Source organism: Ylistrum balloti, unplaced genomic scaffold (assembly GCF_031769215.1).
Source record: "Ylistrum balloti isolate Yb309-2 unplaced genomic scaffold, AGI_CSIRO_Ybal_v1 Utg370654, whole genome shotgun sequence".
Lineage (NCBI taxonomy): Eukaryota > Metazoa > Mollusca > Bivalvia > Pectinida > Pectinidae > Ylistrum > Ylistrum balloti.
In genome coordinates this window covers 561,777-575,708 of record NW_026782397.1, presented here as the reverse complement: position 1 = coordinate 575,708, position 13,932 = coordinate 561,777, and the positions used below count along the sequence as shown (strand labels likewise).

Here is a 13,932-nt window from a genome sequence, read left to right as displayed (position 1 = left end):
ATTCAATGAAGACCAGTTCATGAACATTTACAAAACCTGTAACACACAAAAAAAAGAAAATAAACAAATCTTCAAGAACTGAAAACAGATCCTCAAATGGTGGGCACCAAGATCCCTCTGGGATCTCTTGTATTTAGAAGATAGGGATGAGTTTGATATTAGTAAAACTCCACATTTATCAGAGTTATGGAACTTTGAAATCATTAAAAAAGATAATCTCGTTCCATCAAATAATTTTTCACTGTCTAGCTGGAGACAAATGTTGCATCTGAAGATTTCCCAGTCGCATGACTTGCAAATGAAAAATTGATATCTCTGTTGAATAACTAAATTATTAATGCCAGATTAAAATTTGTATTTCTCACATAAGTAATATCCCAAATAAGTTTTATATATGTCAAAATCTGCTGATATTTTCCACAGCTTTGAGATAAAACAAGTCCCCAACTACTTTTTTCTGACTAACAAAAAGATGCATATGTATGGTACGTTCCTAGGATGAAATCAAACAGTATGTGAAAAGAAATTACCTTTGAACACTTATTCAAGGTCAGAGGGGTCAAATTTGTTAAAACATTAAAATGACTTCTTTTGACCACCCATAAGGTGTAGAATTATGGTATTAACCTGATAAGTTCTTAAAATGAAGGCCAAAGTTTTCATATAGAAATGACCTTGACCAAGATCACTTCAAGATCGCAGTTTTTGAATTAAAATTTTAAATTCTTCTGTCTAACCAAAAGTCTGAGAAGCATGATATTTGATGGAAAGATGTTTTTAGGTCAAAGCACAATGTTGAGAAAAAATAAATGGCATTTACTTAAAGATCCAGGTCATAACGGTCAATTTTATGTTTTGAGTATTAGAAGCTTTTTATTGAGCAGGTTTATATCAATGGGATGTGCACACTTTGAATACATATAGTGAACATGTCATTATAGTTTTGATTCTAGTTTTGATGAACATTGGATAACCAACCACCATCATCAAATGGTGAACTACTTCTTGAGAAGTAGTGTATAGATCTTTCTACAATTGGTCCCTAGTTTTGTTTAATTCAGGTCTGAACAGAACAGCAAAATGACCAACAGGTGAATATCTTGGATTTCAACAATGTAGGTTACCCTTGGTTCCTAGTTGTAACCTGTTTGGTTTTGGAACTGATCAGCAGAAAAAAATGGCTGATAGGTGGTTATTATCTTGGATTTCCACAAATAAAGTTTGTTATCTCCATTGCTTGAAAAGTACCGCATGGATCACTCTTTCAAATGTTCACCTTGGTCCATACATAGATGTGCTCATCTGATTTTGAAACTTATTAGAAAAACGAAATGGCCGACAAGCACCATCTTGGATTTCAACAATAAAAGTTTGTTATCGCTCTTTTTGAACTACTAAATAGATCTTTCTCAAATTTCATATGGAAGGTTCCCTTGCTCCCTAGTTGTGTTCATTTTATTTTGGGACTGATCAGAAAGACAAAGTGGCTGACAGGTTGCCAAAATATTGAATTTTTACTTTATCTTGAGAATTACTGAATGGATCTTCATCAAATTTCATATGTAGGTTTCTCTTGGTCCCTCGATGTTGTGCCTTTTTGATCTGAAAAACAATATGGCTGACAGGAGACCACCATGAATTTGTCAAGTTTACGATTATTTATGTTTAAATTTTGTATCATAAAGAGCAAAAACAGAGAAGAGATGAATAAAGAAGTCTAAAAAAATCTAACTTTTAATGAACAAATAAAGACCAAACAACATGGTCATGTTAAAAAAGTTAATGATTTACACAAAATAGTACACACTTTTAAAACTTGCACAATTAAGTTAAAAACTGCTTGTAAGCTGCCTTGTGCTCTCATTGTACAACTAGTGTATTTGCACATTGTACATATTACAGTTACCAGATTAGTCAACAATGCTTATTTTCCTTTAAAAAAGAATTAGTTACATTCATTACTTTCCCCATAAACATGAAAGACAATTACTCTAAAATATTTTTGCAGAACTTGTCTTTAGAAAAAGAAAGCACCAAAGTACCATTTATGTAAAGAACCCCGGTGGTCAGTTTTCAGTGAAATATTTTAACTGTTGAACTGAAAACTTTACTTCATTATGAAAAATCTTAAAATCTTCGCCCAGCATTACAAAAACAACTAGCAGGTTGCCGAAGTATGCACTTATAAAGTACATCAATATCTCCAATGTTTAAAATTCTATTATCAATATCTATAAATTGACCAGGAAATTAGACATACAAATTTAACCATACTTGTATTGACCAGCTAAATCAATTAGTTTGACATAACAAATAAGAATTCATCTTCTTGCACCACAGACAAGATAATACACAGTTTACATTTCTTTCACCTTGAAATGACAAAATCTAATCAAATATCCTGTAGTACTAAGATAGTTTACAATTCTAACATATATCTTTTGAGCAAATCACACAGCAAACAAAAATTCAACACAAATATTGTTGAAAAATTACATCATGAAATATGCAAGAAATGTACACTTAAAAAAGTGTAAATTAGAGACAGAAGCATTACCTCTGAGTTGATATAAATATATAGTAATTGTAACCAGTCCATTGGGAAATATGTGTTTAACACAAGAAACAATATATTCTTCCTGTTCCAATATGACACCGATCTTGATATGCAAATAAAACACTGATTAAAAATATGAGAATTTTTGGCAAAAAAATCATCATGTCCAACTACTGTAAAATATCACACAATTGCAATTCTCAGTAATATCACAAAAACATAGCAATGCATGTCATACAGCGTTATAGTTGTCAACAAGGTAGTGGCCGTATATCTGGGGAAACAAACCTAAAATGGAATGAAATATTATCATCACCATTGTACATCTCTGGATGATTAGCTCAAAGTGCAACTTATATAGAAGAATCAACTTGTGATACATGTATGTCTTGAAAATATAAAATCATGTCAGCAAAATTATGATTAACCTTTTTATTTCAATTTAGTCATATTCAACTTCAAAGCAAACATTTAAATTTTTGTTCAACTGCATTGTGATAAAAAAATACTCAAGAAATGAGAGCTGTATTTACAATAAAATCTTGTTTAACTGAAAATCTCACTTATATGCACACATGGCCCTATTTTCCTGAGCTTTCATGAAGGATTCAGATAATGAAAATTAATACTACACTTACCTATGTCGTGCCTCTGGGCTGAAGAGCCTGCTTTTTGAGTAGTACTGTGAGGGAAGACTCCTGTCTAAGAGGTAAGTATGTGACGAGATAAAGTCGTCAAAACAATCTGCATTACCCCTCTGTATGGCGTCTGTTACCACTGATATGTAGAACATTGTGATGGTCTCGTGGTAATCATACTTCACCTGTAATACACACAGTAATGATCTCTTAACAACACAATTTTTTTTCCCTTGCGAGTCCAGAGTAACATTTCTAAAATTCTGACGAGTCCAGTAACACAGAGATAAAATGGTTTCTCAAAATCTGAGTCGGTCCTACAGGAAATGTAGGAGTCCCAAAAATCACTGCAAATCATAAGTCTTGTGGTCACCAAACTTCACTTGTGACACACACTACATAGTGAAGATCTTATGGTAATCGACAAAACAATGAAAAACAGAACCCCCCCCCCCCCCCCGAGATAAAAGTGAAGCAGAAAAAAGGTAGGTTTTAGAATTATTGGAAGAAAAGAAGTAAAAGACTAAAGAATGCATCAAATAATCTTGTTATTAGATTCCTGTCTGAAAAGAACAATTCTCTAAATCAAATGTTTTTGTTCAATTGAATGCTATCTTCATCTTGAAAGTTGTAAAAAGGAGAAAAAAATGAAAATAATGAAAAATGAAGATCAACACTTCAAACTTACCTTATCTTCGTTTTGTTTGTTAAAGTTCTGTATGCCTTCTCTGAAAAAAAACATATAACTTTAAAATACATTCACTCTGTGATTATGGCTTATTAACCTAATAAGAATTGGGTAATGTCTAAGGGGAGATAATCCTAAACGTGTACAGAACTCCCAAGTATTATGTATAATTGATTACACCAATTTAAAGCCTGTGATTTAAAGACAATCCTGTTAAAAATACAGGTGTAGCAGGTGTCTTTGTACTGACACAATATGAGGGGTGGCTCCATCTTTTCCGAACTCCGAAATGTAATTCCACGCCATCTTTAGATGTGCCTCATGGGTCCAGTCCTCAAACGGTAAGGAAGCATCCTCAAATGCCTTTATAAATATCTCATCTCCAACGGATCTAAATGACCTGAAAATAGCCATACAAGTTAATACTACATATACGAATTAGAAAGATGGTGTTCCCTGCAGCATGGATTAAAACTGTAATACATTTAGATTTATAATTGATAATTTTTTTTGTCATTATTAGCCTCCATCACCAGAAAACACCTAATTTCTGAAACAAAAAGCAGAACACTGTTGTATTTCTCCAACGCTTCAAAAGTTCATTCCTTCCTATCTTTCGGGATAGACAGCTTTTAATCTAAACTTACTCCAATGACTTGCAATAGAGTCACACCATCATTTCATGTGGTATGTCATTATATCACCCATTTTGATTCAATTTCACAGGTCATAAAGTAATCAATCTTTTCTGCATGATGTAGACATACAAATCTGAATCCTCAGGATACAGTTTTTATAGTTTAGAAGAAAAAAAAAAGGCCTCATGCTGAAAGTTAAAAAACTTAAGATATCTCTGTCTTTATCAAAGGTAGGTGAAATATTCTGTTAATGTAGAACCTTAACTCCTGAAGCATCAATGCATGAAAATCTTGATTCTACCTATCAACCTAGTTAGTGGCAGAAGGACGATCAAACCTTGAACTGTACTCTGATTTCTAATACGGTGCACGAGTAGTTTATCTGTTTCATTTTAACACAATATGAATTTTACAAAGTCATTAAAAGAATATACATGAACTTGAGATGGAATCTTAATCCTTAAAAGTGAGACCTGTCAGTGTCATAGATCAATAAATTGCATATTCAAGGTGTGTCAATTCCAATCCACTTTTGAACACAGAACAGCGCCTCTAAGTTTTATACAGGTTGAATATTGTTTATTCCATTGTTTTACCTGATGAAGTACAGAAGAGGGTCGGGTGTGCTATGATTGACAACAGCGTTACAAACATCTCCGTACCAAACATGATGGTCCCCAACTGTATGGACAGACTGAGCTTTGCACTCCAATACTGCTGAACACCCAGATATCAGAGGAAGGCCCTGGAACAACGCAATATATACTATAATACCAAAATTTTGAGAAATTGATAATTGTATACATTGAGAAGCTATGTCATAATATATTAACTGACATGACAAATTCTTGTTACCTCCTTCCCTAGGTGGTGGGGTACACTGGCAAACTGGCAAATGCCATCCTTCACTGGCTCAGAGAAATGTACACCATATTTCACCTAAATCAGAAAAGATCTTTATCATTTATTCTACAATTTTTTTATTTACTTGTAGTGTCTTTGATTGCTAATTTGAAATCTTTATTGTTTTATCCATAAACACATAATCTTATGTCTAATGCATGGGCACTCTGCCAAACAAATAGATAATTCACAAAATACATAATTATTCACAAGCAACCACAATTTCTTGTGAAATTTGGAATTATCAGCCATTCAATCTTAGATCTTACAAGAAACTTTACATGTACAGTAATCTGAGTGATGGTCTCGCATTATGTTTTCACAGCCACAAAATTTTAAGAAGTGCTAGAAGATGTGGGTTTATATATTGAATTTTCACCTCCAGACCAATAAAATCAACAGATGATGAAAAAATTAACACATGGTAAATGAAAAGAAAGACTTGAATGAATAAAACTTTTTAGTAGATTCTCAGATTTCTGTTACTGGACATAACCGATTTTGTTGTGAGTTTTTGAGACTTTTACAATGAATCTATCAAGATAAACTTGTTTAAAATAACCCAGATGCAACTTACATATTTTACATGTACAATAAATCTAAAACTGCTGTGAACTGCAAGAACTGCACATTACCTGGTCCCTGGCAAGGACATGGACAGCAAACTGCTGAGTCCTAAGCAAAAGGTCATGCATGCGGCTGAAAACACATCAATAAAATTGTTTATTGGACTAAAAGTTTTCTTATTTCAATCATAGTAGTTCTGGTTTTCACCAATCTGGAAGACAAACTGGTCTTTTTTGTTGTACGAAGTTGATTCAGTTAGCTCATACTGAATTAACCTATTTGCCAAGTAATGAACTATGGAAACTTATAACTTAAGATGGCAGTTGGATACATTTTTCATATTCTTTTCCGTTTCAATTTTCCATTTTTTCTGTGTCCACTTTTTAAATAGTGATTAAAATATTACTTGATCTTAAATTTTGTCATTGAAATGAAGACTACAAGATCATGAAATCTGGATGAGTCATAAACACCTTAATATGTATGAAAACATACAGAAGAGATTAAGTATAGAAGAGATTAAGTATTATATAGAAGATATTAAGTATTATACGGAAGAGATCAAGTATCACACGGAGGAGATCAAGTATCGCACGGAGGAGATTAAGAATCATTTAGAAGAGATAAAGTATTATATAGAAGAGATTCAGTTTTCAAATTCTGATAAAAGAAATTTTACCTTGAATGATTCAAACAGAAGGAGACAACTGCTGGGTCTAAGGAAACACTGCTGAAGGATGTACAGGTTACTCCCCTTTTCAACCAGCTGTTGTTTAAGATATCATGTCCAGACGTCGTTACAACCACCACTGAAAACAGACATCAAGCAAGTTTTTGATCGTTCATTGTTCTACCTTTTCCATATAACAGGAAACTTTGCCAATTCTGTCCTATATGTTCCGACACCTATTCAGTTCAGACTACTCATATTTTCCCATTTCAAAAAAGGAGAATTTAGTTTTACAGCAATTACAAGGATTTAATCAAAACCTGCCTTGATGTGCAACACATTTCTCAGACTACACTCTCTAATACAAAGTGGCATGCTGTAATGATAAACTGAATTTCACTAGGAAGATACTCACCTGGCTGTGGGACCTTCCTCATAACATTTTTATAGGCATCACCAACATTTGTCGACTTTGCCTCTGAAATGAATACAAAGTATTTGTATAGCTTTCCATTCATTACAAAAGCTACAACACTTCAACTACAGCATTTTATATAATCATTTAAAAAGTTACAGTTTAAAGGGATATTCCAGTTGCAAAATATTTGGCTGTTATGTACAACTTAAGAACTCATTTTAATTACTTTAAAACTATTGTTAGCATCAAAATATCTCTCCTGTGGTCAGTTTGGACAGGCAAAATTGGCAGGAATAGTCCCAGCCAATGTAAGTTTACCATCTAAATATATAGCACACCAGCACCTGGTCATTATTTTTATGCAGAGTATTTGGTAAATAAACAAGTGTGTATGCTGTTCATTAAAATTCTGCTGGGTTTGCAGTTTGATTTCTTCTGTTTTTTCTGTTTATTTTATGATCATCTATAACAAATATTTCATTCTGTTCAGCTAGTAACAAGCAAACCTGCTGTGATGCAATCAGGACCAGGAGAACTTTTTTAAATTGATCTAGCAAGTCTATAAAGAATTTCTGCAAAATAAATATCATCTGTTTCTTTAAATGGTAAACTGAAATTTATGATTCCCATAAAAACATAAATGGATAATTTTGTACAAAAGCATCTTTTGAAATCTGAACTGTGTTGAATTTCCCTTTAAATCATTACGTATTATTCTAACACATAACCACCAAGAAATAATCTGAAGTTTAACACACCATTCCTTCACTATGTAACCCTGGTAAAATACTAGCCGCAATATACCACTCGGCTAGAGAGAACTTCTTTTTAGCTCGATTGGTTGAGCGTCAGACTAGTAAGCCAGGGGTCCCAGGTTCGATTTCTAGCAGGTTCAATTCCTAGCAGAGGCATTGAAAGAAATAATGACCTCTGTTACAACTACAAATTACTAGTAGTTCACAATTTCGTTTACAAATAATTAAGATGGCCTTGACCTTTCAGCTTTTGATTGACATTCTTAGCTTTATTTGACCTTGTAAAAATAATTCTATCCCATTTTGTGTTTGTTCCAATATTCTAACATACATCATGCGTTACTTCAAAGGGTTCTGACTATCTCTGTGCAATTTTATTTTTGTCTTCGATTTGGACAATAGTCAGCTGTTAAAAACTACAAGAAACATTGCCTGAATGCCAGCACTTGCAAGGATCACTAGAATTTGGCATTTTTATAGTAATTTTGACGAAATCATTGATAGACAGTCAGAACCCTTCTGACTTATTGTGGAGCTGGTCACTACCACAGCGATCATTGTTTTCTTCATAACTCAAAGAAATTATTAAACTTGAAAGTGATTTATTATACTACAATTTTATGCAATACTCTTCATTAATTCTTCGCTCTTACCAGTTGAGAATAACTTGGGAACATAATGTGATATACGTGACCAGTTGGAGGTAAGCTTTTTTCCTTGTAGTTGAACAATATATCTGGAATTCATCTTGGGCTGCACTAGTAAATAATGGTGACGAAATGAATCTTAAAATCTGAAAAAGAAATTAATATAATGCCTTGAGAAAGTTACTTCAGGAAAACTGACAGACGTATAATTGTACAGCACTTCTTGATTTTTCTAGAATTTGTCCAATCTATTTTTGAAGGAGTTTGAACTTAGCACACACCACTTGGTCTGGTTTGCCATATTTATATCGAAAGTTAACTAATTAGACATTAAATTTTCTCTCGTGAGTCAAGATTTAAGAGGGAAAAATACCTTATATTGAAGAGATACGTTTGAGTCCTTTTCCGTTATATATTGTCCAACTAGGAATTTGTGATGTATCTATAGTTACAGATACGTGTAGAGGAATGTTCCCAACCTTTCAACTCAGTATACTAGCTTTTGAATCTATTCAACCATGTCATCAAAAAGGGCGAGTGCCAAAGAGTATGAGTCTGGTCTATTTATAATCATACATGTAAGGCTTTGGAACTATGTTATACATATCCTTAAAAGGATATATCAGATCGACATTTCCGAGTAGTAGATCTCGTCACAGATATATCAAATTTCCATTCTGTTTCAAACATTTGGAAATAAGATTACGAAAGTCGGACTCACGTTTTTTACATGGTGCATTCCAAATCAACCCTGGTGCATATCTGTTGAATTATCAAGTTGTCACCTCCCCGTTGTAGGATGCCTGCCTTTTCCACCATGCTGCAATTATCCATGGGATTTCCTCATGGTAGCAGTACACTGTTTCTCGGTGTGGCCATGGGTGTTTTTTCTAGTTTTAATTAAAATTAAAAAAAAGAAATCCTTGCTAAGTTTGATCTCGTCATGTTGAAGTGTACAACGTGGGTTTCATTTTTTCAGAATAATATCTTTGCTCTGTGTTGGAGATTACTATTTGGGCAATCTCGAATCTGTGTCTATGCTTTACCGGAAGTAACGTTTTCATAGTATTTACATGTGGTCATTTATGAAGGATTTCCGTGTTTGAATTTGCTAAATTATAGTGTGATATCGGAATTAGCAGTATTTTTGCAGTTTTAGCATTATTTTAGTAGGTAACCATGGCAATCATGTGTCAGAAATCAAAGGAAAGTTTTAATTCATACAAATTTTATCTCTCTACTATAAATGCAATTGTTTATAGTTTATATATATGTAATAATGTATTTTTCATAACCAAACTGCTATATCTGTATATCTCAAACATGACCAATAATTTCAGGAAAATGCAAATTAACTGTTTCCTGCTACCAGAGACGTATATAACATGTGTTATATATGTCTCTGCTGCTACCTATGCTTGAGCGAAGCATAGAATTCGGTAGCCGTAAGTTTCGCAAACAGTAGTTTTGCTTTTGTTTCGTGAACTACAAAGAAAAATAAAAAAAAAAAAAAATGACACGTGTATTCACATAAATAAAATATGAACGTATCATAAATATACCAAAATTGAGAATATTGCGAAATAGCTTATGCTAACACGACAAATAATTTCGATGTCTCAAAATAGATCACAAACTTTGGAAATCCCCTTTTAATTGACGTCATCACATGTGCCAGGGAATACCTATTCATGAGTGGGATGGTAAAAGATGGCTTCTATCCTTGGGTATTGTTATAGATCATGCAGTGTTTTTAATCAAGTTAAGCACGTTAATAAATTCTTCACCACTTCAACAAAAAAGCACAAAGTCACGGTTAAAAAATTGAAGGGCAAGAGCATTGGATCACAAAAATGGCTGACACAACAACTCAATGATCCGTACGTGAAACGTGCAAAGTTGGAAAATTGGAGATGTCGAAGTGCCTTTAAATTATTAGAAATTGACGAAAAACACAAAATTTTGAAACCTGGAAATATAGTGATAGACTGTGGAGCAGCACCTGGATCATGGTGTCAAGTCGCTGCAAAGAAAGTAAATGCAACAAAAAGTGGTATGTATAGTGGCCAAAGGCGAGTTATCTCCCTTAGAGAAAATGCCTTTAGATCGCTTGTATAAGAATATTTTGTAAAAAAAAAGAAAAGTTTTCGTCTGCAATGACTAGTTCAGTCACGAAAATATCTGAGATCATACATTTTTTAGGTGAGAAAATGAAATACAGCAAAATTTTTTCCTTCCAAAATTTTCTCATTATTGCGATGTAGCAGTAGCAGTTTTCCCAAACACACACACACACAAACACACACTCTAAAAACATTGTTACGTGCCTCTGTGGAAATGGGCAATGAAAAAAGTGTCTTTATTTTACCCCGTCTTAAAACGCCCCAAACCATTAGCAGCAGTAATCATGTGTAAATATGTGTTTCTCCAGATCCTCACCGACCTGCCGGAACAGTGATAGGAGTGGATCTACTCCACATCGAACCATTAGACGGGGTTACTTTCCTTACAAAATCCGACTTCACAAATAAAGATGTGCAGAATACCATATTGGAAAGTCTTAACGGGAAAAAGGTACAAGTTGTTTTAAGCGATATGGCACCAAGAGCTTCCGATGCAAGACAACTCGACCACGAACGGAGCGTTGAACTCTGCGCCTCAGTTCTCAGATTTTCTGTGACAATTCTTAGACACGGTGGTCACTTGCTTTGTAAATTATGGATGGGACCGGAGCAGGACAAATTGCACAGAGCGCTTGACAGGATGTTTGCTAGTGTGAAAGTGGTCAAACCTCCTGCCAGTCGAAATAGCTCATCTGAAATTTATTTCCTAGCCAAAGATTTCACTGGTGTTCCTTCCGACAAGTCAAAGGTTGTAAGTAAACCCACACAGGAAATATCCGCCAACAACGATAAAGGTTAAACAATTGATTGATTGACAGGTTTTCCGTCTCCTTGACTCCTCCCGTGTCCGGGGTAACGTCAGTGTTCTGGCGACGTAGTTAAACAATTCTCAAAATAAAATATATGGAGCCGTACATTTAGATTCTTTCAGGGTTTTTTTTCTTTAATCTTTAGATCTGCATGTCGTGTTTATCATTGTTTTAACCGCATGATAACATCACGTGACCGGAAATACAGACATCTCGATGTCTATAAAAGTAATCAAATCAATGAATGATATTGCAATACATTGATTCAGTTATTAATCTTCAAATTTCTTTTCATGAGCCTATTTCAACTTTATTGCTAAAAATGACGGGTCCCACAATTCTTTGAATCTTTGATATTCAGTGAAGTAGTCTTTCTACAAGATCATCCTGCCGCCTGTTCATGGGGGTGATAATTCCAGGAAACAAACGATAAAAGAATGAATCGGCATAACAACTATACATTATCATATTGACATCTCTATTTATCAAACTAGTTCTTCTCGATACGATATACCATTTCAATCAAGAAAAGGCAAACGTGAGCCAATTGTTTTTCTTAATGTTATTTTTATTTTGAACAATGCTGAAGTCATTTCCCGGTACACTATTGTTTTGACTTTTTTAATATTATTATTCCAGCAATAATTGAGACTGCCACATAACACACACTAAAAATCTTGCAATAACAAACAAGGACCTTTGGACTGATGGGGGAAGGTTGGGGTTTCTATTTCTTTTCATTAATGGAAGCTTTTAAGGGACATAAATCCATTTTATTGCCTAAATGATGACACCTCAAAAACAAAAAACTGAAGAACTTTGATATCAGTAGATGAAAATGAAAATAAATTATCTCAAAGAAGACATTGAAAAATTCCCCATTTTTGCTCAAAATCCCTCATAGTGTTGTTCTTTGAGGCAATACATTTTTCAACAGTCATTACTTTATTGAAAATAGATTTACATGCAAAAAAGTTTGGTATTAGATTATTAACTTGACTGTAGTATATGTGATGTGATGAGGAGAAGAAAGTGGTTTAAAAGCTTACTGAACCGTTGATTACCAAACAAGATGTCAATTTCTCTAAAATAATATTGGTCAATTGGATCATAGTGTGAATTCCAGTGGTAAAGCTCCTCAAAAATTTGCACTGAATAAAAACATTTAGAAAAGATGTGTTCCACTGTTTCAGTGTCTCCTTGACAGAAATTACATTTGTTATTGGGAACAATCTGCATTTTGTACAATAAATCATTGGTTGGTAAGATCCTGTGACATATCTTATACTGAAATGTTTGTAATTTTGTCTCCTGTGTATAATTGAACATATTTTTGTATAAACTACTCCAATCCATGGGAGAGGTTTGCAAGTTTAATACTGATTGCCATTTCTCTTGGCTTTTAATTGGTGTTTTAACATATTTGGCAGTAAACATGGAATAGAAAAAATTGGAATTGGTTTTTGATAACATCATCGAAAGTATGTCTTTTCTTTTTAATGACCTAACATTTATTCCATTAAGAAGTTCTTCCCTATATTCTTGTTTCCATTTTCTATCTTCTTTTCTGAATGGTGCATAATATTTTAAATAGTGTAAACCAGGTGTTCCTTGGAATTCAATAAAATTTGTAACATTACCATGATTATCAAAAATATCAGATATAGTCTTTAATCCATGTTGTTTCTATTGTGTGAAATGTCTAAAAGATTCAAATGTTGACAAATTTAAGATGCTTTCCCCAAGATACTCATCAAGAGTTTTTGGTTCTGGCTGTAATTCTGCTAGAGCCTTAATTACATCATTCCAAAAACAGTTTTTTACATGTCTTGCTAATTCTACTGACTTCGTTTTGACTTGTATAACGCAGATGTCGTGGTACGTGTATGAACTCTGACCTGTAACCCATCGACAACGCGAAGGGAATGGTTTTACTGTGGTGAGACACACTTGGTCATTCCGTATCTCAGGGCTGACATGTTTTGTACACACGGTATCTATACAACAAAATGAATTTCAAATCTATTGTTGAAATGAAATTGTTCGTTAACAACTCATTTTAGATTAAACCCTTTAATTCTATATGTCCTTGACGCAATTGAATTTGTAGGTGAATGAGTTTAAATAGATTTGCCCTGTTGACAGCACTCGGTGCGCAGTTTCTGTATGTCGAGTCAAGACAATACCGACTTTACACAGAACATTAGAAATTCTGATACACCTGATATGTGTAGCTGTCTGCCAAAGTGTCGAACGTCTGGTTTTAGACCCAGAGGAAACTCGGGCCAAAGACATGTTTGATTTGTAGCCTTTTTTTAAGAATATTATTAGAAAAACGATTAGTATAATACTTCATTGTAGAATTTAACTTGCAAGGGAAGTAACTCCAACAGGCATGCATCAGTGTATGATGGACGAGAGCTGTATTGTGTATTGTTTATCGTTAACGTGACACCTATTACAATATTGATATATATTAAACATTTCGCTGCTTTTACGTCCTCGAAGGCATAATGTCT

The 13,932-nt window shown here is 33.8% G+C and overlaps 2 protein-coding genes across 2 annotated transcripts; one reads left to right on the top strand and one right to left on the bottom strand.

Moving 5' to 3' along the window:
* Positions 1-1,716: 1,716 nt before the first annotated feature.
* On the bottom strand, positions 1,717-9,458 carry LOC132557281 (uncharacterized). The gene is made up of 11 exons (XM_060221768.1): positions 9,203-9,458; positions 8,488-8,627; positions 7,077-7,139; positions 6,671-6,800; positions 6,060-6,123; positions 5,377-5,460; positions 5,118-5,266; positions 4,134-4,283; positions 3,884-3,923; positions 3,196-3,380; positions 1,717-2,845 (listed from the first exon to the last, which is right to left on the bottom strand). The coding sequence occupies exons 2-11, from the start codon at positions 8,579-8,581 to the stop codon at positions 2,809-2,811; spliced, it is 996 nt and encodes a 331-aa protein (XP_060077751.1). The 5' UTR covers positions 8,582-8,627; positions 9,203-9,458; the 3' UTR covers positions 1,717-2,808.
* Positions 9,459-10,191: 733 nt separating this feature from the next.
* Positions 10,192-11,510, top strand: LOC132557275 (rRNA methyltransferase 2, mitochondrial-like). The gene is made up of 2 exons (XM_060221763.1): positions 10,192-10,534; positions 10,913-11,510. Exons 1-2 carry the CDS (start codon positions 10,192-10,194, stop codon positions 11,401-11,403), a joined length of 834 nt encoding a protein of 277 aa, XP_060077746.1. The 3' UTR covers positions 11,404-11,510.
* Positions 11,511-13,932: the final 2,422 nt, after the last annotated feature.